Genomic DNA, 18043 nt, shown 5'->3' on the forward strand with positions numbered 1-18043 from the left:
AGTCCTCTTAGTGCTTTCAAACAACTCCACCCATGTCAATTCATTCACCAGTTACTACACGGATGAACTGCAGAGTAGTTACTTTCTCGCTATTTGAGTCTTTAATCAAAAAGAAATCCAGAACTGCAGTAATGAGTCTCTAAAAAATGGTTTCTCCCCATCATTTATACTAGCCTCTGTGAAACATAAAACTGAAATCTATTTCAGTTAACTCAACTGTGTTTTCCTCTAACATATTAGGCAAGCATGCTGGTTTGTTATTTCTGGGTGCCTCAGTACTGACTACACGGTGCAGAGGAGGAAAATGAGCACTGAACCATTTAAAAACCACACACAGATATTCAAATACATTTTTTGCAAAAATATAATGCAAAGAAATTTTGTCATCTTCAGTTTTTCCTTCTACAACTTAACATACACTCAAAATTTCAATGTTATTCAGCCTCACATATCTGTGTATTTCTAATTTCAAGCAATAAAGTTCACTAATTTTTAAAAGAAGACAGTTATCAAACAGCAAGTTTAGAAAATGCTGGGGCAACTTATACATCTGCTAGGAAAAAACTTTCAAAAAGGAAGTGAAAACCAATGAACTGAAATAAGGAGATAATATTTTTGGAAAGAATTTGGTAGGTCACCTGTTGAATTCTTTTGAAATCTGACCTTTTTTGGACTGAAAACCATGTTTATAGTCCATTTTTTCGGATTTTAATTGCGTTGATGTGAACAGAACTATACTAATTAATTTACTAATTCAACTCAATGGATTAATTTATCTGTAAATGAGCTTTTATGCTTTTGTAAACCCACATCTGCATCCAGAAATTCTCTCTAATTTTTAAAGGGACTCTCCTACTCCACATAAAAAAAAACAAGAGAAAGTGAGCTGTGCCAAATACTATTTTGTTACCATCACTGTTTATTGACAGAAAAGATTTTTATCTTAACAAAGTGAGGGAACTGCTAACTTTATCTTTGATGTAAAATATTTTCCCATAATAATTTTCTGTCACCTTTATCCCTTATCTCTTGTATTACATATATATTAAGGAATTTAAAAGCTTAAAAGATATTTTCTTCTATGATGATTTACATGCAAACAAGTTGCACAGGGAACTTTCTCTCAAACTGAAAACCTGTTTCCAAGGGCAGATATTTATATAAAAGCCCCCATAAATGGTTGTGGAAAAGCTACAAGGGTTTTGCTGCATTCCTGTTTTGAGAGGGGCTATGCCCAGCACACCAGAGAGACGTGCAAAGTAACATCACTCCATTAATATTGCTACATCTGGGCACTTAATTCTGCACTGAATTTTGTCAGTGAAGTAAAGAGAGAGGACAAATCTTCCTAGACCACAAGGATCTTTAATGTGAAAAAAAAAAAAATATCTATGTATATATATGTTTACAGTTATATGAAAACACAGTTTTTTATTGTGCATTGATGCTGATAAGGTTGTTTTTTAAGCAGTGGTTTTGAAGAGCAGGTTGGGATGAAAAATCTGTTTCTAATTTGGGGTGGTAAGTGCCATTTATATAAAGCCCGCTTTGGTCTTTTTGCATAACATTAGTAGATCCTCTATTCTTATCCTTATCTTATGACCTATTCTTAGGGGACCAATGTGCTTTCTACCAAAAGCAGCAAGAATTAGCATCCTCCTTTAATGTGTCAGAAAGGGGACAAAAAGTAGCCGGCTTACTCTGCTACCTCTCCAGGTCAGTACTGGGCTACTTTAAGAAACAGCTTGGTGTTACGACCACTACTTTTCATGCAGTCCTTACTCTGCGGCCAGAGAAATTGGGTCTCCAGGGCTGACAATCAAGCCTACACAGACAGAACGATCACTTTTAATAAATGTATTAATTTGATTAATTTCTAAATCTGAGCAGGGCTGTGCTTTGGCAGTGGAACAGGCAATCTGCTCTGGGAGAAGCCTGGATTCTTGTGGGGGTGAATCAGGGAGGAGGAGGAATGTGGGAAAGTTAATTTGCGTGAGCTTTATGTGCCTTATCTGCAATAAGCACCCACCTGCCTCCCTTCTAGGCAAGTCATGGTAAGAGCTGAGTTCACAGCTATCTGACAGGGAGGACAGTAGGAACCAACTGTCCCTCTGAGAGGAAGGCAGCTTTGCATTCACTTTCAAAGACTAGTTTGTTATATAGGTGAAGAGGTTTCTTTCAAGTGAAAAAAGCTGCAACATGCCTAATCAATATATCGGATAACCAAATAACCGCAGAGTAGTTCCTACTAGGGTTTCTGAAGCTGGTAAGGTGGTAATCAAGTGCGAGCACTTCACTTGCAACATGCCCCTGAAGACCTTCTTAAAATCCAGACCATCCAGATCACAGAATCACAGAATCATAAAATGATAAGAGTATTTTGGGTTGGAAGGGACCTTAAAAGGTCATCTAGTCCAACCCCCTTGTAATGAGCAAGGACAGCTTCAACTAGAGCAGGTTGCTCAGAGCCCCGTCCAACCTGACCTGGGATGTTTCCAGGGATGGGGCATCCACCACCTCTCTGGGTAACCTGGGCCAGTGTTTCACCACCCTCCTTGTGAAAAATTTTTCCTTATATCTAGTCAAAATCTGCCTTCTTTTAGTTTAAAACCATTATCTCTTGTCCTATTGCAATAGGCCCTACTAAAAAGTCCGTCCACATCTTTCCTGTAGGCCCCCTCTAAGTACTGGCAGGATGCAATAAGGTCTCCCTGGAGCCTTCTCTTCTCCAGGCTGAACAACCCCAACTCTCTCAGCCTGCCCTTATAGGAAAGAGTTGTCTTTCAAATGGACAGTGACACCCTGGGAGATTTTAGCTGGGTATCCATGCAACCATTTAGAGCACTGGTAGAGGCTCAACTGCGAGTAAAAGCGGTATACCCCAAGAGATAAAATTGTTGAGAGTCCCAGGAGAGGAAACTCCTGAGGATTGCAGTGGATTAGACCAGACATTATTGCTTTATTTGGCTATGAATCTCTAACCCAATTTTGCCCTGTCCAAAAGGGTGGTATGCAATTTTTGTTCAGTCCAGGAGCTAGGATGTAGATAATGATGGCTAAAAAGTGATTCCTTTCTCTTACTGGCTTTGTGAGAATAGAGGCCCTACAGTCCTGGAAAAAGATCATAGTGGATTATTATCAGTGAGGGTCCTAATGTCACACCATCATCACAATAATTATACACCAGAACACTGTGGGAATTCATGCAGGAAGTGGAACACACATTGGAAACCCATTCTGTCATGTAAAACCTGAGAGAGAGGAAAATTCCTGCCTAAGACAAGCAAACAGGACAAGAGGAGGGGTGGACCAAGAGAGACAAATTGAGGTATCAAGCACTGCCACCTGCTTTTGCTGTCTCTTTTGGACATCATTCTAGTCATGTTCTCTCAACAAACTTTGGCTGAGAGCTTATTTTCAAGAACTGTGTTACTCCTATGAAACATTATTCTTTTTTAGCAATAGGTGAGATATAGGGCTCATAAAATATTTTAGTAAATATTTTACTCTTGTACCAGAAGAGTTATGTGGATCTTGCCAAATTACATTTCCTATATATCCAAGTAACCAAAAAATGGGGATAGCTGGATGAAACTCATTAACCCAGGGTCTGGGAAATATCAATTTGACAGTTGCAAAAAAAAAAAAAAAAAATCCCCCGTGCTTTTCATGTTTAAATATGACTCAAGCTGAGAAAGTCTGTGCAGAGCCCCACCAGAGTGATTTATTCTCACGCTCAGAAATGTCCTATGGATTCTATTAAGTTTATCTTTACCATCAGAGGAAAGGTGGACCACTGTAAAAATAAAGAGCTCCTTTGTGATCGGTGTCATTAAATATTTTGCTCCTCTTGTGAAGTGTGAGCAGGCATGCTTTTAATATTTTTAAATCTGTGGGCAGACCTTATCAATAAACACACGCTCCAGGGAAAACCCTTCACTCTCCTTTTCATCTGGAGGCTGCTAGTTTCTCTTTTTATGGTAGTGTTTATATCTGTTCCTAGTTGCCAGTGCTCTTCCACATCTTCCCCGATATTAGTCAACCTGTAGAAAATGCTCTATAAAATCCTGCAGAGCTCAGTATGGTCTGTAAGAGACCTTAACTCCCTAGGCATTTCTCCACTTGGACGTACTTTGCAAAGCAGAGTACCGTTCCTTTTGATACAAGTAGGAGCTAACTTCCTGAGCAGGTCTCTGGCTGGGCGAGGAGACTCACGATCGATCGTAACTGCCATACATTTTCTGTTTTTGGAAGGTTTTGAGGTGAGGTGGTTCGAAGGCTCTTCATGAAGTACTCTAACTGCCGACAAGGGCAGCTTAACATACCAAGGCATGGAATCAAAACATCTTGTTCATGCCTTGAATGGAAGGAAACTATTCACACGTTGGCTATCTGGGAGTAGCTGCTCCTTTAGCTCTGCTGTGCTACGAGCCCTGCCTTCGGCTCCCGAGCCTGAGCCGCGTTCCTCACAGCACAAGCATGCGCTCAGTGGCCGAGTGCAGCCCGGGGGCATCACCAAACCAAGTGCAAAACAAAGGCGGGAGTGTAGCTTAAGCACAGGCCTAGCTGGTTCTGATAGCATCCTGCAGATAATGAGGCCTGTTAAACCCCTTTAGCAGCAAAATCTTTATCTTTGTTCCACAGACTAGTCCTTTGTCTTCATCCCACAGAAGCAGTTAGGGAGACCAGAATTTCAGGGCTTGGTGGGGAGGGTCCTACTCCCAGCACAGGGCAGGGGGGAACTCTAAAGGGGAGGTGCTATTCCTCACTGGAGGCAGAGCGGCTGCTTTTTCCGCGGTGGCAATGGTTCATTTCAGAGCTGACAAGCTGGTTCGTCCAGGTGGAGCTACTGGGTGCCCCCGCTGCCTCGCTGGCAGCGGCTCAAGTGACGTAACATTGCGTTCCTGCGGCGGAGGGCTGGAGAGGCGGCCTCCTCCCTGAGACTGCGCCCGCATCTCCCTGTTGCCATGTATCCTGCCCGGATAGAGTGACAGCCGCGGCATGCCTGCTGCGGTCCTGCCGTGCCCCGGAGCCCTGCCCAGCAGTTGCTGTAACTCAGTCCGTGGGATCTTGCAGGACAATGGAATGAATCCAGGTCTGTGGAATGTGCTAGGAAATCTCTGTAGAAGATGAAACCTCTTGATTTTTCGCTGGGGGTTTTCCCCAGCATAGTTGGAGCTGCTTACTGGAAATGCCATGGGCCTGCTGGAGCTCGTGGTCAAGCAGACACAGACAAGAGCCTGTGCCATGAGCTGGGCTTTAAACCTCGTGGCAGCTTCCTCAAGGAACACCGTGCATGCATAAAAGAGTTTATTTGCAGACACTTTCAGATTCTTATCTTTGCCAACTGACGCTTGCAGGATCGTTTTCCTCCGGCATTGCTTGCTTGGAAGGACATGCCTCCTCCATCAAACTGCCCAGGAGGATTTGAGTGGTGGGGATTATTGCTCTGAACTGCCACAGCTAAGCCCCTCACACTTTAGTCCTCTTTAATGTAGCATTAGGACTACATTCTACTTCATACTACCACACTTCCATTTGTAACTTGAGCTGAGGAAAAAAACTCTGGGGGAAACAAAAAGAAATAGTGAAGCATTTAAGGACGCTGCTGATACTGAGTATTTTTGTGCTTGTACATATCATTTACACAACAAATTTAGTGCAGGAATTGGCAAATTCTGTCTTGTCAAGCTAATTGATGCAGTTAGCAGAACACGAAGATCTGCTTGTGGATTCAGAGATCTTTAGAACAAGTGATTTTGCAAAGTGATGAAAGCAGTTCTTTTAAGTGCCAAAAAATCATGTTTGTATCCAGAAAATGGTAGCTGAGATTGAAAAGGTGGTCCTTTTGCTGTCATTGTAATTTTGTCTATGAGGGCTTTTAAAAAAATCTGATTTACACCATTTTTCAGTCATGGGAGCTTTAAGAAAACCAAACCAAGAATGCAATAGCTTATATGCTTGATGACATTGCCTAGCTGAAGTGACATTTTAATTAGCTGGTTGAACTACCTTTATTCATCAGTCACCAGTCTTCTGGGATATCCTGGGAAACCTAAAGAACTCACTGCAAGGTACATTAATTTAATAACTCATTAAAATAATAGAGACAGTGGGTTGGGATGGGTCTAAAAAAGAAGCAGACATGGAAACTGAAACACAGATGTTGCCAAAGAATAAGTAAAATGTTTGAATTGCTGTCTTTTTGCCCATAACCCTGAAGTGAAAACTTTCTCTTACTAAAGTCAGGTGAACCTACCTATCTGAAAAAGTGCTCTCGAGAGGCCAAGTTGAATGCCTAGCATGTGCATAGCGTTCTTGTTACCAAGTGCTTTCCTGAACTGTCATCTACAATTTTAAATATTCTAACTATTCTAAATATTCCCTATTTCAAATATAAGAAGTGAATCAGAAGGGGCCGCGGAGCTTCACAGCAGCACTGCTTAGGCGGCTGTGAGAGCTCTGAGGGAAGAAAAGGAATCCCAGTAGTTGCGATAGAGGGAGAACAAGCTGTGGGGAAAAAAATCAGGCATTTTGAGAAAGGCGTTTAATTTTAAAAATAAGAGGAATTCTGGAGCAGTGCATTAGCAGTGACTTGCTATGCATGAGAAGTAACAGGCCCATGACAGGGCACCTGAGGGCACAGGGTCCGACAGCTCCAGGAAAAGAGTTCTGATAGAGGAGCCAGCTGAAGCTGTCCATGACAGCAGCGATGCACAGGCTTATTTACAGTGAGACATAAGCACATGAGGGAGCAATGTGAAAACTGCTGACCTACATATATGAATTCTTTGCAGGATCAAGCACAGTGCCAACAATGGCAATGACATTAAATTATTATTGTTGTTGTTTGTCTTGCAGTTCTTCACTCCTCCTTTTCTTTACTACTAATAAAAATCAGGTTATGCACCCAGTGTATGCTTCATATTGTCAGAAAAGACCTGAGCAGAAGATGTCCCAGCCTTGCCCACAAGTTAAGGCACAAGTCTTCTAACTGGCAGTGGACTCAAAGCTATTAATTTCCACAATACTGACCAAACTAGACCATTTGTTTTTTATCATAGCTGAGAAGTGGTAACTAGCAAGCACCAAAATCCTAGTAAAGAAAAGGCACAGGTTGTGACCTTAATGTGTTAACAACTAATAATTAATGAGTGAGCAAAGCATACAAGTTTTCACCTGTGGACAGATGTTTACCGCAGATAAGGTTTCTGTTAACAGAAAGTAATTGTTGAAGTTAAGTAAAGTAATTCACATCAGTCAGTACATGGCAAGAAGGAACCTCTTCTCCTGGTGAGGATATTACCTAAGAATGAGCAATATTTAACCTTCATCTTTGTAAAAAATATATGCATTACAACTATTGCTACTCTTGTCAGTTTTGACCGACCTGCACTAAAATCTCAGGGAAAACAACACAACAGTAGCATTTTAGTTGTATCCAAGAACAAACAGAATAAAATAAAACAAAACAAAACAAAACAAAGCCACTTTTAGCAGGAAAGATAATACCTAAGAAGTTGATGCAAGGAAAAGTTATATGTTTAAAGATAAGAGCAGGTTATTTAATTCACTACATTCATACGCAAACATAAATTTACTATAAAATCTTAAAAGGCAGAAAGCCCGAATCTAAGAATTGCAGAGAGAGAGATACAATTTGTAAACAAAGAAGCTAGGATGATCAGCAAAGGATGTTATAGTTTCTTTTTTTAACATCATCTCCGGTATTCTCATTTGTTGTTTTATTTGTTTTTAAAGTATATAGATTATGGTAAATTTATATGCCAGTGTCCCAATTAAAGCTAGATTTCTCTTCAGTTTATACAGTATATTAAAGCACAATTGACTTGAATTCAATGACACTGTCATAATTTAAATTGATTATAATATCTCAAATGTGGTTTTGGAGACTGTTACCCATCCAATGTGAATACCAAAAAAAGAACGTGGTTTTACATTTTTGTGGTTTTACCCAAAACAGTCCCACTGGGTTGCTAGATGAAAAATAAAATCATTTTTAAAACAGTATTTAAAAAATCAAATGCAATTTTCAGTCGTACGATATGAAAATGTTCCAGCCTATATAACTCCTACTGCCTACTTTCAAAAAATGCCGTTGTTCTGAAGTCAGTTCAGTGGCTACTAGAAGTAGTCACTGATGTAAATTCCATCTTGTTTATGAAAACATTTTGAACAAAGCATTGATTGTCCAGAGTTTATAAAAAAAGTTAAAACCTATAAAATGTTGGCATCACTACTATTTGGGGCATGAGAATGACATGCATATAAAACATAGTTTATTGGCACAGTCTTTTATGCGCAGAAAGAAGGCTTTGCTGAAAATGGAATTCACCGATGTACTGTAATTTCCCTCTTTTATAGATTTGTTTTTAATGTATTCTAAATTGGGGAAAAATCTAAAGCAAAATTTTAGTCTACAGTAGAGGTCAGGGGCACAAGAAGTCTTTTATTACATGGGTTAGCTATAGTAGAGGGGAGAATTAATATACAAGTAGGCAGAGTTTGGGGAAATCGGGGTGGATGCAAAGACCTCAGTGAGGAGGTCATTTGTGTAGCTGGCAACCCGCCATGCAATCGTCTCAGCCACATCTGTATTAGCCCTGGGGACAGTAATCTGTTGCTCCATTTTGTAGGAAAGAGTCCTACTATCCCCATTTAGGAGAGGTAGCACTCCACAGGAGGACTCTCTCTTCCTGCCCATCCTGAGGTGGGTGAAAGAGGCCTTTTATGCAACACATTTGCATCTTAACAGAAGGGGATTTTTTTCCTGGTAACATTTTGGCAAACCTTGATCCACAACCCCTATAGCAAGGACAAGGAGAGCAATAACCTGCCAATATTTGGCCAAGCATGTGAAGCCACCCTTGTGCCTCATACACCACTGCTTTGTTTTATCAACAGACGGTAGAAAATAAGAAACTTTTCTCCTGGTCCAGGCCCAGATGAGATGTCATCCAGGCCAGGTCTACATCCACACTGAACAAGACTTGGCAGTGTCATTTGTTGTTTTATAATGGCATCCCAACGGGAAATAAGTGTTCAGGTCTCACTGCAGGAAGTGATCTAATTCTCTTGGATTTTATGAGTAGCCTGTTCTTAGCAACAGGAAGATTTTGAAGATGTTTGTTACCTAATCATTCTAAGTATCCTTTGGTTAAAACATTTTAAAAGTTTTACCTCTGTTAGAACTTGTAGGATAGCTGCAGTACCCTAGTCTCATAGTCACCTTCTCTAGATGGTGATAAATCCACTGCAGAAACTATGCAAGACCATTCAAGTCCTGAGAAGAGCACCCCATACTTGCACTGCTCCAGTTCTAGACAACTAAGATGTCACTGAAGATGTAACTTACATCAGAGTAAGACAAGAGAAACAACAGCAGAGCAGCCCAAGAATTCTCCAGATAATTCTTTCATTTTTCTTTTCCAGTAGCAAAATTATTGGCAGCCACCAGGGATTAATGCTGTAATTAGCCTTGAAGTGCTGCACTGAAGAGCAAACAGTCTAGCAAGCCAAGCAATATTCTGTTAAGTCATTCTACTGGACTGCAGGGCTTGTGGGTGGGGCTCTCCCAAGAGAAAAATATGGCAATGCCACAAGACTAAGTCCTTACTATTTCTTGGAATTTTAGTAACAGCCATAAAATTCTCTGTTGGCACCTGAATCTTTAGAAGCACTAAGCAAATTAAACAATCAATCCTCAGTCCTGCAGCTCTTCTCCTCATATGAAGCTTATTAAAGTACATGTGGTGAAGAGCTTCATGAATGGATTCCAGAATTTTCAAGCAGTAACGCCTAAAATCAGGTTCATAAACCCACATCTAAATTTTTTAACAAAATTTTTTCCAATTTTCTTGAGCTTCTGAGAATTGCAAATGCTAGAGCTTTTGAAAAAAAACCTCAAGCCAATTTATGCAGGTCTTTAATGTGAACTAGGGTCTGCATTTTTTATTGTCCACCATAGGCATCAGGATTAGTCTTGTGAAGGCTAAAGGAAGTATAGTCTGGCATACCTGATGTGTTCTGAGTTGATCCTAGTTCGCTGGAGCTAAAGCACCACTGGAGAGCTGATTAAGATGATGTACATATGGGTAATGAAGATGCCTTCTATTCTATCAAGTTTGGAAACTTGGCCCACAGACTGACATCAGATATTCCCACTGAAACCACACTCCTATCATTCATCTTAACAAAGAAGTGGTCCACCACTCATCATGTGGGATAACTCTTTCAAACCTCTGCCTGTACTAAATAATTTCATCTTCAAAAAAGTCAAGGAAAAGTATAAAGGTAGGAGATAAAAAAACTATGAAGAAAAGCTAGCAAAATCACAGCCATTTTAACAAGAGTTTGGCAACAAAAGCTTGTAAGTTAGAGTGATTACATACATGCATAAGTCATGCCAGCTTGTCTGCACACATAGCATGTAATATCCACATCCAGAAATGTTGTGTTCCAGCCCAAGGATTCTTCATTTAAGATAGACAATGAATGAGTTGCACAGTTCTGCTTGCGGTTGTCTTCTCTAGTGTTCAAGCTTATTTTTAAACCGGAGGATCTCTTTAGGAGAGCCAAAACTGTGTATACTAATGGCAGTTGCAGAACTGGGTATGAGCGCGCTAGACAATCTGATGGCTTGAAAAAAACTGAGCATGGAGGCAAGAAAGAGACATAGTTATGAGGACAAGGACTTGTGCATGTATTAGAATAGCCTGTGCATCAGGGAATGTGTAATTCAGCTACACTGTCCTCTGGTGGCTAAGCCCAGATCACTGAAAACAATGATGTGCTCATGCTGTTTTCATTCTTCGGTGCCAAATTTAAGACATTTCAACAGAACCATACTTTCAAACAGCCCATCTCCTTCACCACATCTCTCGATGCCCTCAATACTTTTAAAAAGCAAGAAAGCAGAGTCTTTATGACTATCAGTGCTTCATGATGTTTACTCTCTGGATCTTGTCTTAAGACCTCTGTCAAAGACAAGAGTTTTGAGAAAGGGAATTTCAATCAATTTAATTTATTGCCAGTTAATGAACTTTCAATTACTGATTCTGATATTTAAAAAAGAATAAAACCATTTAGGGAAAAACACCTCAGCTCCCCTCTGTACACCTCTCCTCCCCTCTTTCTGGTCTCCAATCCACTTGCTGTGGGCTATACTCCGTTTCTTTGGGAAGGTGAGGGATGGCGCAGGAGACGGGGGTCAGCAGATGGTGGCTGCTTTTCCTTTTCCACTCTAGCTGCCCCAGGGTGGGTTCCTCCACCAACCACTGACTCATCAAAGTTGAGTCTCCTCCTCTCTGCCCCTGATCAGGCAGCTTTTCTTCCTCTGGCCTCCTCAAAATCCTATTTTGCTCTAGCATTTTGCCTGCTCTGCCATCTCTCCTGCCTTCTCCTGCTCTGGTGTGGTCTTCTCCATCTTTCTCCTCTTCCTCTAGTGATACTGTCTCTTTTTCTCAGTGTTTACCACCCTTTCTTAAACATGTTTTCACAGACGAGCCAGAAACTCCTCCAATAGGTTCAGTATTGCAGGCGGAGCTGGCTGCAACCGTCTGCATCCAGCACAGGGTGGTCTCTGTTGTCCTACAGAGACCACCCCACAGCCATACCGCTGCCAAAACCCTGCCAATTCTGCCCAATACACACCTCAAGCCCCCCTTGGTAATAAAAAAAAAAAAAAAAATCTGGCCAACTTATAGTTCTACATTTTTTCCAATCTGGGCTTTTTTTCCTTCACAAGAGCCTTTACATTTCTGGATACAAATATTTCTGGTATCTTTGGAAAGATCAGCCTGACGAGAGCTGAGATAAGGAATCTAAATGAAAGCAGGCCTTTCTACAGCCAGCCCGTGCATGTCCCCCAGGCATGCTGCTCCGGAGGGCTTCAGCTTGCAAGCTGACTGCTCTGTGCTCTGCGTGGCTCCCACAGACACCAACAACGTCTATGCTGCTTGCAGGTTCTGGACGACAACTGAGACCGGCCGAGCCTCCAGGAGATGCTGATGCGGATGCAGATGCAGAGGACGAAGATTCTGTGAGTTTTTTTAGAGCTGGGTTTTTTGGGATAGGGGTTTGGCAGTTACATTGTTAAAACGGGATTTTAAATATTTTGTTTATAGCTGGGTCTTGCTGGTGATTTTTTTCCCTCATCAAAAATGCTATATTTCTGCTTGGGATTATCCTGACAGCTCAAAAGACAGAATGATGCTTCAATATAAAGTGATCTGCTCTTTGCCATGATTCACCAGCATAAGTTTAATATGAAGACTTAGTAAACTATTCCATGGCTGTTGACTACAGTGTCTTTTCTTTAAAGCATTAGCTGATTTAGGTTCCCTACCATTTGATTCCAGAAGAAGCATGCCAAGTGCTTGTCAGCAGAAATCCCTGCTGGGGGTCTTCTGTGGTTTGCTTGGTTATAGACAGCAATAAAGTTTGAAGCCACAGGACACAAATGTTAGGTGTGCAAATAAAGCAGAGGAAGGAATTCTTGTCATCTTTTGAAATTATTATTAATTGATCTGTCAGTATTTTCAGTCTGTTCAGCCCATAGATGCATACAATTTATAAAGAAAACAAAAATCAGCATACCATTGTTTTTGTCTCTCAGGAGTCTGTCCCTTGTGTTCTTGAGTAACATCCTTAAATGAGAATTGTATTTGTTCTTGACCTAAGGAAAGAATTATTGGTTATTCTACATCCACCATTACTAATGAGAGACTTGTACACAGAAGGAGGCTATGCCTAAGTAGAAAAACTCACCTAAAAAAATGGGTCACTGTTTCATGACGGATGTTCCTTTCCCACCACTCATTTCTTTTTCACAGGTTAATGAAGTGGCAGTAGAAGACATCCGTCCAAGGCCACAAGGATCATCTCCGGTTTATGAATATTCCATAGAAGAAGAATATTCAAAGGCAAGACATTGAGTTTTCATGCAGGCATGGCTTTACCAAGTTCATTCAAGAAGCTTTAGCTCCTACAACTAGCCAAGACATACGTCATGTAACAAGGATGTTGTTGCAACCGTATTGTCTTGCTGTTCCCACCAAAATCAGGGCCATGTTCATTGATGGTTTTGTATTGTACTGGATTTGTTGTGGGCCATACTCCTTTTTCTTGGCAAAAAATGCATTTGACTTCATTCCTTAAAGGACCTGGGGCAGAGCATGTCAAGAATTCACAGTGCTTTTCCTATTAGAATATTTAACTGGCTTGAATCTACCTAATACATATTTCAAAATTACCTGTGCCTCTTTGTTATTCAAAGGCAAAGATTTAATTAGTACAGTCACGCTGAGATAAGTAGGCAACAGTTTGAAATTCAACTGAAGTTGAATAAATGAAAAAAAGTATGTTCACAAAGATGAAAGCATGAGAAATGTGCTACATGAGTAACATACAGAAAAGCTCCTGATGTCTTGATGCAATTGGTCTCTGGTGTTCATTTCATGCAAAATTTGGTACAATGCAGGGAGGCCTTGGCTTCTAATTTGCTACAGGGAATAATAAAGTTAAATCATTCACATTGTACATTGCACTTGTAGATTCCGATTTTGCTCTGCTGCCATTAAAGTCAGCCTCAGTTCTTAGTCTAAACCAGGTATTTTAACTGATGTGGGACTTCTATTGTACTTTACAACAGCATGACTTCTGAACACTAAATAATTGCAAATTATTTTTCAGCTTCAAGAAGAAAAGAAAAAATATTCTACAGACAAATCAAAACAGAGTCATCCACAGGTCAGTCTAAAAGCACTCTGTAGTTTCAGGCATGTGGCTTACAAAATAGTAAAGTCCATTACAACACACAGACATGGATGGGTGGACAGAAGAAAGGACAAATAGGCAAAGAGTCACTTCAGTCTTGTTTTGACCAATCACAAATTGCCTACTTGTGGCACAGGCATGAACACTTACTTGTCCTATTTGGGGTCCTTCCATAATTCTTTTTAGCATTATTTAGCTTTCTCCCATTTGAGTATAGTACAGCATTATCTCTTAGTCTGACTTTTCTGGCCCATTGACTCTAATTCAGGTGCTTAACGTCTTCATAGAAAATACAATCATCTTTCAGCCCTAAAAAATTCCATATGTTTCATGTTTTAAAATTACAACGTTTTCTCTATGGACCTGATCCAACACAATCCTAACACATGAGCTTAATTCTTTTTTAGAACAGAATCAAACCCATGCCAAACAAATGCATTCTCTATTTTAGATAATCTTTCTTGGGCTACTGAAAATATACCTGTGGAGACTCATTTTTTTATTGTAGAATAATGTAGAAGACTTTGATACCAATGAATAAAAATTATAAATTCATACCTTTTTCTATATCTAGGAGACAATGGAAGTGACCCTGAAAACAGAAGTGGAAGCTGGTGCTAGTGGTTTTAGTGTGACAGGTGGAGGAAATGAAGGAATATTTATTAAAAAAGTACTTAAGGAATCTCCTGCTTCAAAAATATTTAGCCTGAGAGAAGGTACAGTCTGATTTTCTGTTGGTATTTTGTGGGGTTTTTTTAATATATCTTAAAATAATCAGTTATGTAGCTGTGTGTGCATGTAGATACCTGCCTGATCTGTCATCTCTTTAGGTAGTAAAAATAGTAGATCCTAAACCAAATAATATTATGTGTGAGCTTAACCTTTCCATACTAATAATTTAAAAGATCAGTTTCTTAAACAATAATGACATGTGATTTTTTTTGTATACTATAAAAAAGATTATCTAATTTTCACTAGAATGGTGAAAAAATACACAGAAAATATTGTAACTAAAATGAAAAAAAAAACAAACCACCAACTCATAACATTCATAAAGAACCTGCCTTTGATTCTTTCACAAAATAGTATGCCACAAAACTACAATAAATAACAATTTAAACAAGAACAAAAGCCCAGAGTCTAAATACTGAAAAATATACGGAAAAACTTTGTTACTGTCAGGGTGGTCAGATGCTGGAACAGGTTTTCCAGAGAGGTTGTGGAGTCACCATCCTTGGAAATATTCAAAACCTAACTGCACATAGACCTGAGCAACTGGCTCTAGCTGACCCTTCCCTGAGCAGGGCAGTTGGACTAGATGATCTCCAGAGGTCCTTTCCAGCCTTTGTTATTCTGTCATTCTATTATGTGAACATCATTTTATGTTTCAAACAAATGGGATGTGATAATTTTTTTTAATGAACATTAATTCAACAGAATTTGAAAAACTGCAAGAAAACACAAACTAATTAAAATGATGTCTTGTTCCACTTGCAGGTGATCAGCTTCTAAGTGCTACAATATTTTTTGATAATATCAAATATGAAGACGCACTCAAGATTCTCCAATATTCCGAGCCATACAGAGTCCAATTCAGCCTCAAAAGAAAAATTACAGGGAAAGAAGAGCTAGAACACATTCACTCTACAGCCCAGTATAAAAAGGAAAGATTAAGCCAGGTAGTTATTTGAGTAGTTTACAAAGTTTGGATAACACTGTAGTAATGTGCTGTGTGGAAATAGGCCAGAAAATACATACTTGTGTCTTAAGATTTAGGCGTGTGTTTAAACTTACTAGGATGAATATTCATGACAAGAAAAAAATAAAAAAAAATATTTGCAGCTTTATAAATATCCTGGGCAAGACTATAGATTTTGGATAAAGCCTCAATCTTGAGTTAAGGTAGAAAAACATTCTTCTCTAGTGAGTCTGCACTTTTTTTGTTGTTAAGTGTCCACTGATAGAACAGGCTCAGATAAGCTCGGTAATAGTTATAGTCAATATTTTCCAAAATGTAAAATATAAGTAATTTGTCTTAAAAGCTCATAAATGAAAACTTCTCTTAAAAACATATGTTTAATTATTGATATCCCCATAGACATGATCTGCTCATAGGTCTCCATCACATTAAAAATTATTATTCTTTTGATGCACATGTATACAAATATTGTATATATATTTATACAGACATATATAGAGAGATACATATGGAAACCTCTATTTACTGCAATATTTTGCAAAGAACATAAACCTTCAGAAATCCACGTATTACAGTCATATAATCCATTTGTTTCATGTAATTTCTGCCTGATTTATAGACACCATTTTCAGGATTTTTTTATATAACAAGTAGATACTGTCAATAAAAAGCACATTTTTCTACATATTTTATAGTATGTGTTTTGTTTTATTTTGTGTTGCATCTATATTGAGTTTAATTTTAATATTCTGACTACCATTTGTTCTTTCAGGAAAAAGAACTCAGCGAGAGCATTCCTGAAGAAACATTGCATGTTTCAGGAAAAGCCATTTCAGAAGACGACAGGGAAACATTAATTGTAAGCCAAAGGGTGGGAAGAAGCAAGAGACCTAAAAAAGATAGATTATCATGGCCAAAATTTCAGTCAATTAAAAATAAAAAGATACTGGGGCACAGAAGATCTCATAGTACATCAGATGCATATGAGCCTGCTATACAGGATATTTCCCCTACAAGCACAGACACAGAGTCTCAATTTCAACAAGAAGTCCATATCAAAGAAAAAAAAGGAAGCCAAAAGAAACTGAAGTTCCCTAGCATTGGATTCAAAATGCACAGATCCAAACCAGAAACACAAGAAAAGCAAAAAAAAGAAATAAAAGCAACACTGTTATCTGAAAGAGAAAGAATACATAAAGAAGATATCAGCCTGGAAAATCCTGAAATACTAACTGTTGAATACACCACATCTACTGCTTATGAAATTAAAACAGGGGAAGTGCATGAACCTTTAACAAAAGACTTAAAAGATATGAAAAACGGCATTGCAGTTCATGCAAAAAAATGCCCTGAAGTTGAAATAAGCATTAACAAAGAAAAAGTGAAAGAATCAAAATCAAAATTCACTGTACCTGAAGTACCAGCTATAACAACAAAGCCCAGTTTAGAAACACCTGATCTGAAAGAAAGCCCAACTAAACAAACACCGCAAATCTCATCAAAATCCCGAAAAAAGAAACAGAAAAGAACAGCAGATAAAACAGAAGAAGAAAGTGAAATTAACATAGACACAGCAGGTCAGACAGCACAAGGATCTATACAAGTAAAAGGTCTAGAAATAGGTACCACTGAAGCAGAATTACACACAACACCTGACACACTGGAAACAGGAGAAAAACAAGCAGAAGAAGACACACAAATCCTAACAATTCAGAAAACAAAATTTGGGATTTCAATGCCCAAAAGAAAAGAGCCAGAGGCTGAAAACACCAAAGCGGGAAGGGATGTTCCACATTCAGTACTAGAAACAACAGCTGAGGCAAGTTTAGAGGACAGCAGGAATTTGGATGTGAAATCTCATACACCTGAAGGAGAATCAGAACTACCCACTTGGAAAATACAAATGCCCTCATTCAAAATGGCCAAAACAGCCAAAGCTGACATGAAAATAACAAGAGAGGAAAGAACAGTTGAATCAATAGATACTGTAAAAAAGGCACAAACAGAAGAAGATAGTATGCCTGCAAGTGATAAAACCTTGAAGATGGATATTTGCTTGAAAACAAAAGAAAAGGATACAGAGGGAAAAGAAAGCAAATTCAGACTGCCAAAAATTAAATTACCTACATTTACCTGGGCAACCACAAAAGATGAGACAGGGCAAAATGACAGTCAGGTAAGTGCCAGGGAAGGAAAAGTGCCATGCCAAGAAGCAGGTACAAAGCCAGAGATAAGTGTACCAGCAGAAGAAATGACGAATCCAAGTGCTGAAATTGAAATAGAGGTCTCCAAAGGAAGAATAAAGAAAGATATAAGCCAAATACCAGAAGTCCAGCTGCTAAGTCTGCAAAATAAAACTATAAATACGTGCTCAATGGAAAAAAAACTGGAAGAGGTAGAAGGAGAAATGCGGATTACCAAACCTCATATTGACATAAATCAAAGTGAATTCAGTATCTCATCAATGGAAATAGAAGAAAAATCACAAAAGGTAAGAGCCGCCGGGGAGGGCCCCACGCTGGGCCTCAAAGGCGACATCGCCGGTGC

The 18043-nt window shown here is 39.2% G+C and overlaps 1 protein-coding gene across 1 annotated transcript; it reads left to right on the plus strand.

Annotated features, from left to right (window-relative positions):
* Positions 1-11971: 11971 nt before the first annotated feature.
* On the plus strand, positions 11972-17027 carry LOC104616123 (protein AHNAK2-like; the record flags this gene model as incomplete). The annotated part of the gene is made up of 6 exons (XM_010293106.1): positions 11972-12061; positions 12855-12944; positions 13714-13770; positions 14372-14513; positions 15295-15476; positions 16269-17027. Coding segments are annotated over exons 1-6 (1320 nt in total), but the record flags the coding sequence as incomplete, so codon positions are not given.
* Positions 17028-18043: the final 1016 nt, after the last annotated feature.

This window comes from Phaethon lepturus, unplaced genomic scaffold (assembly GCF_000687285.1).
Source record: "Phaethon lepturus isolate BGI_N335 unplaced genomic scaffold, ASM68728v1 scaffold20938, whole genome shotgun sequence".
Classification (NCBI taxonomy): Eukaryota; Metazoa; Chordata; class Aves; order Phaethontiformes; family Phaethontidae; genus Phaethon; species Phaethon lepturus.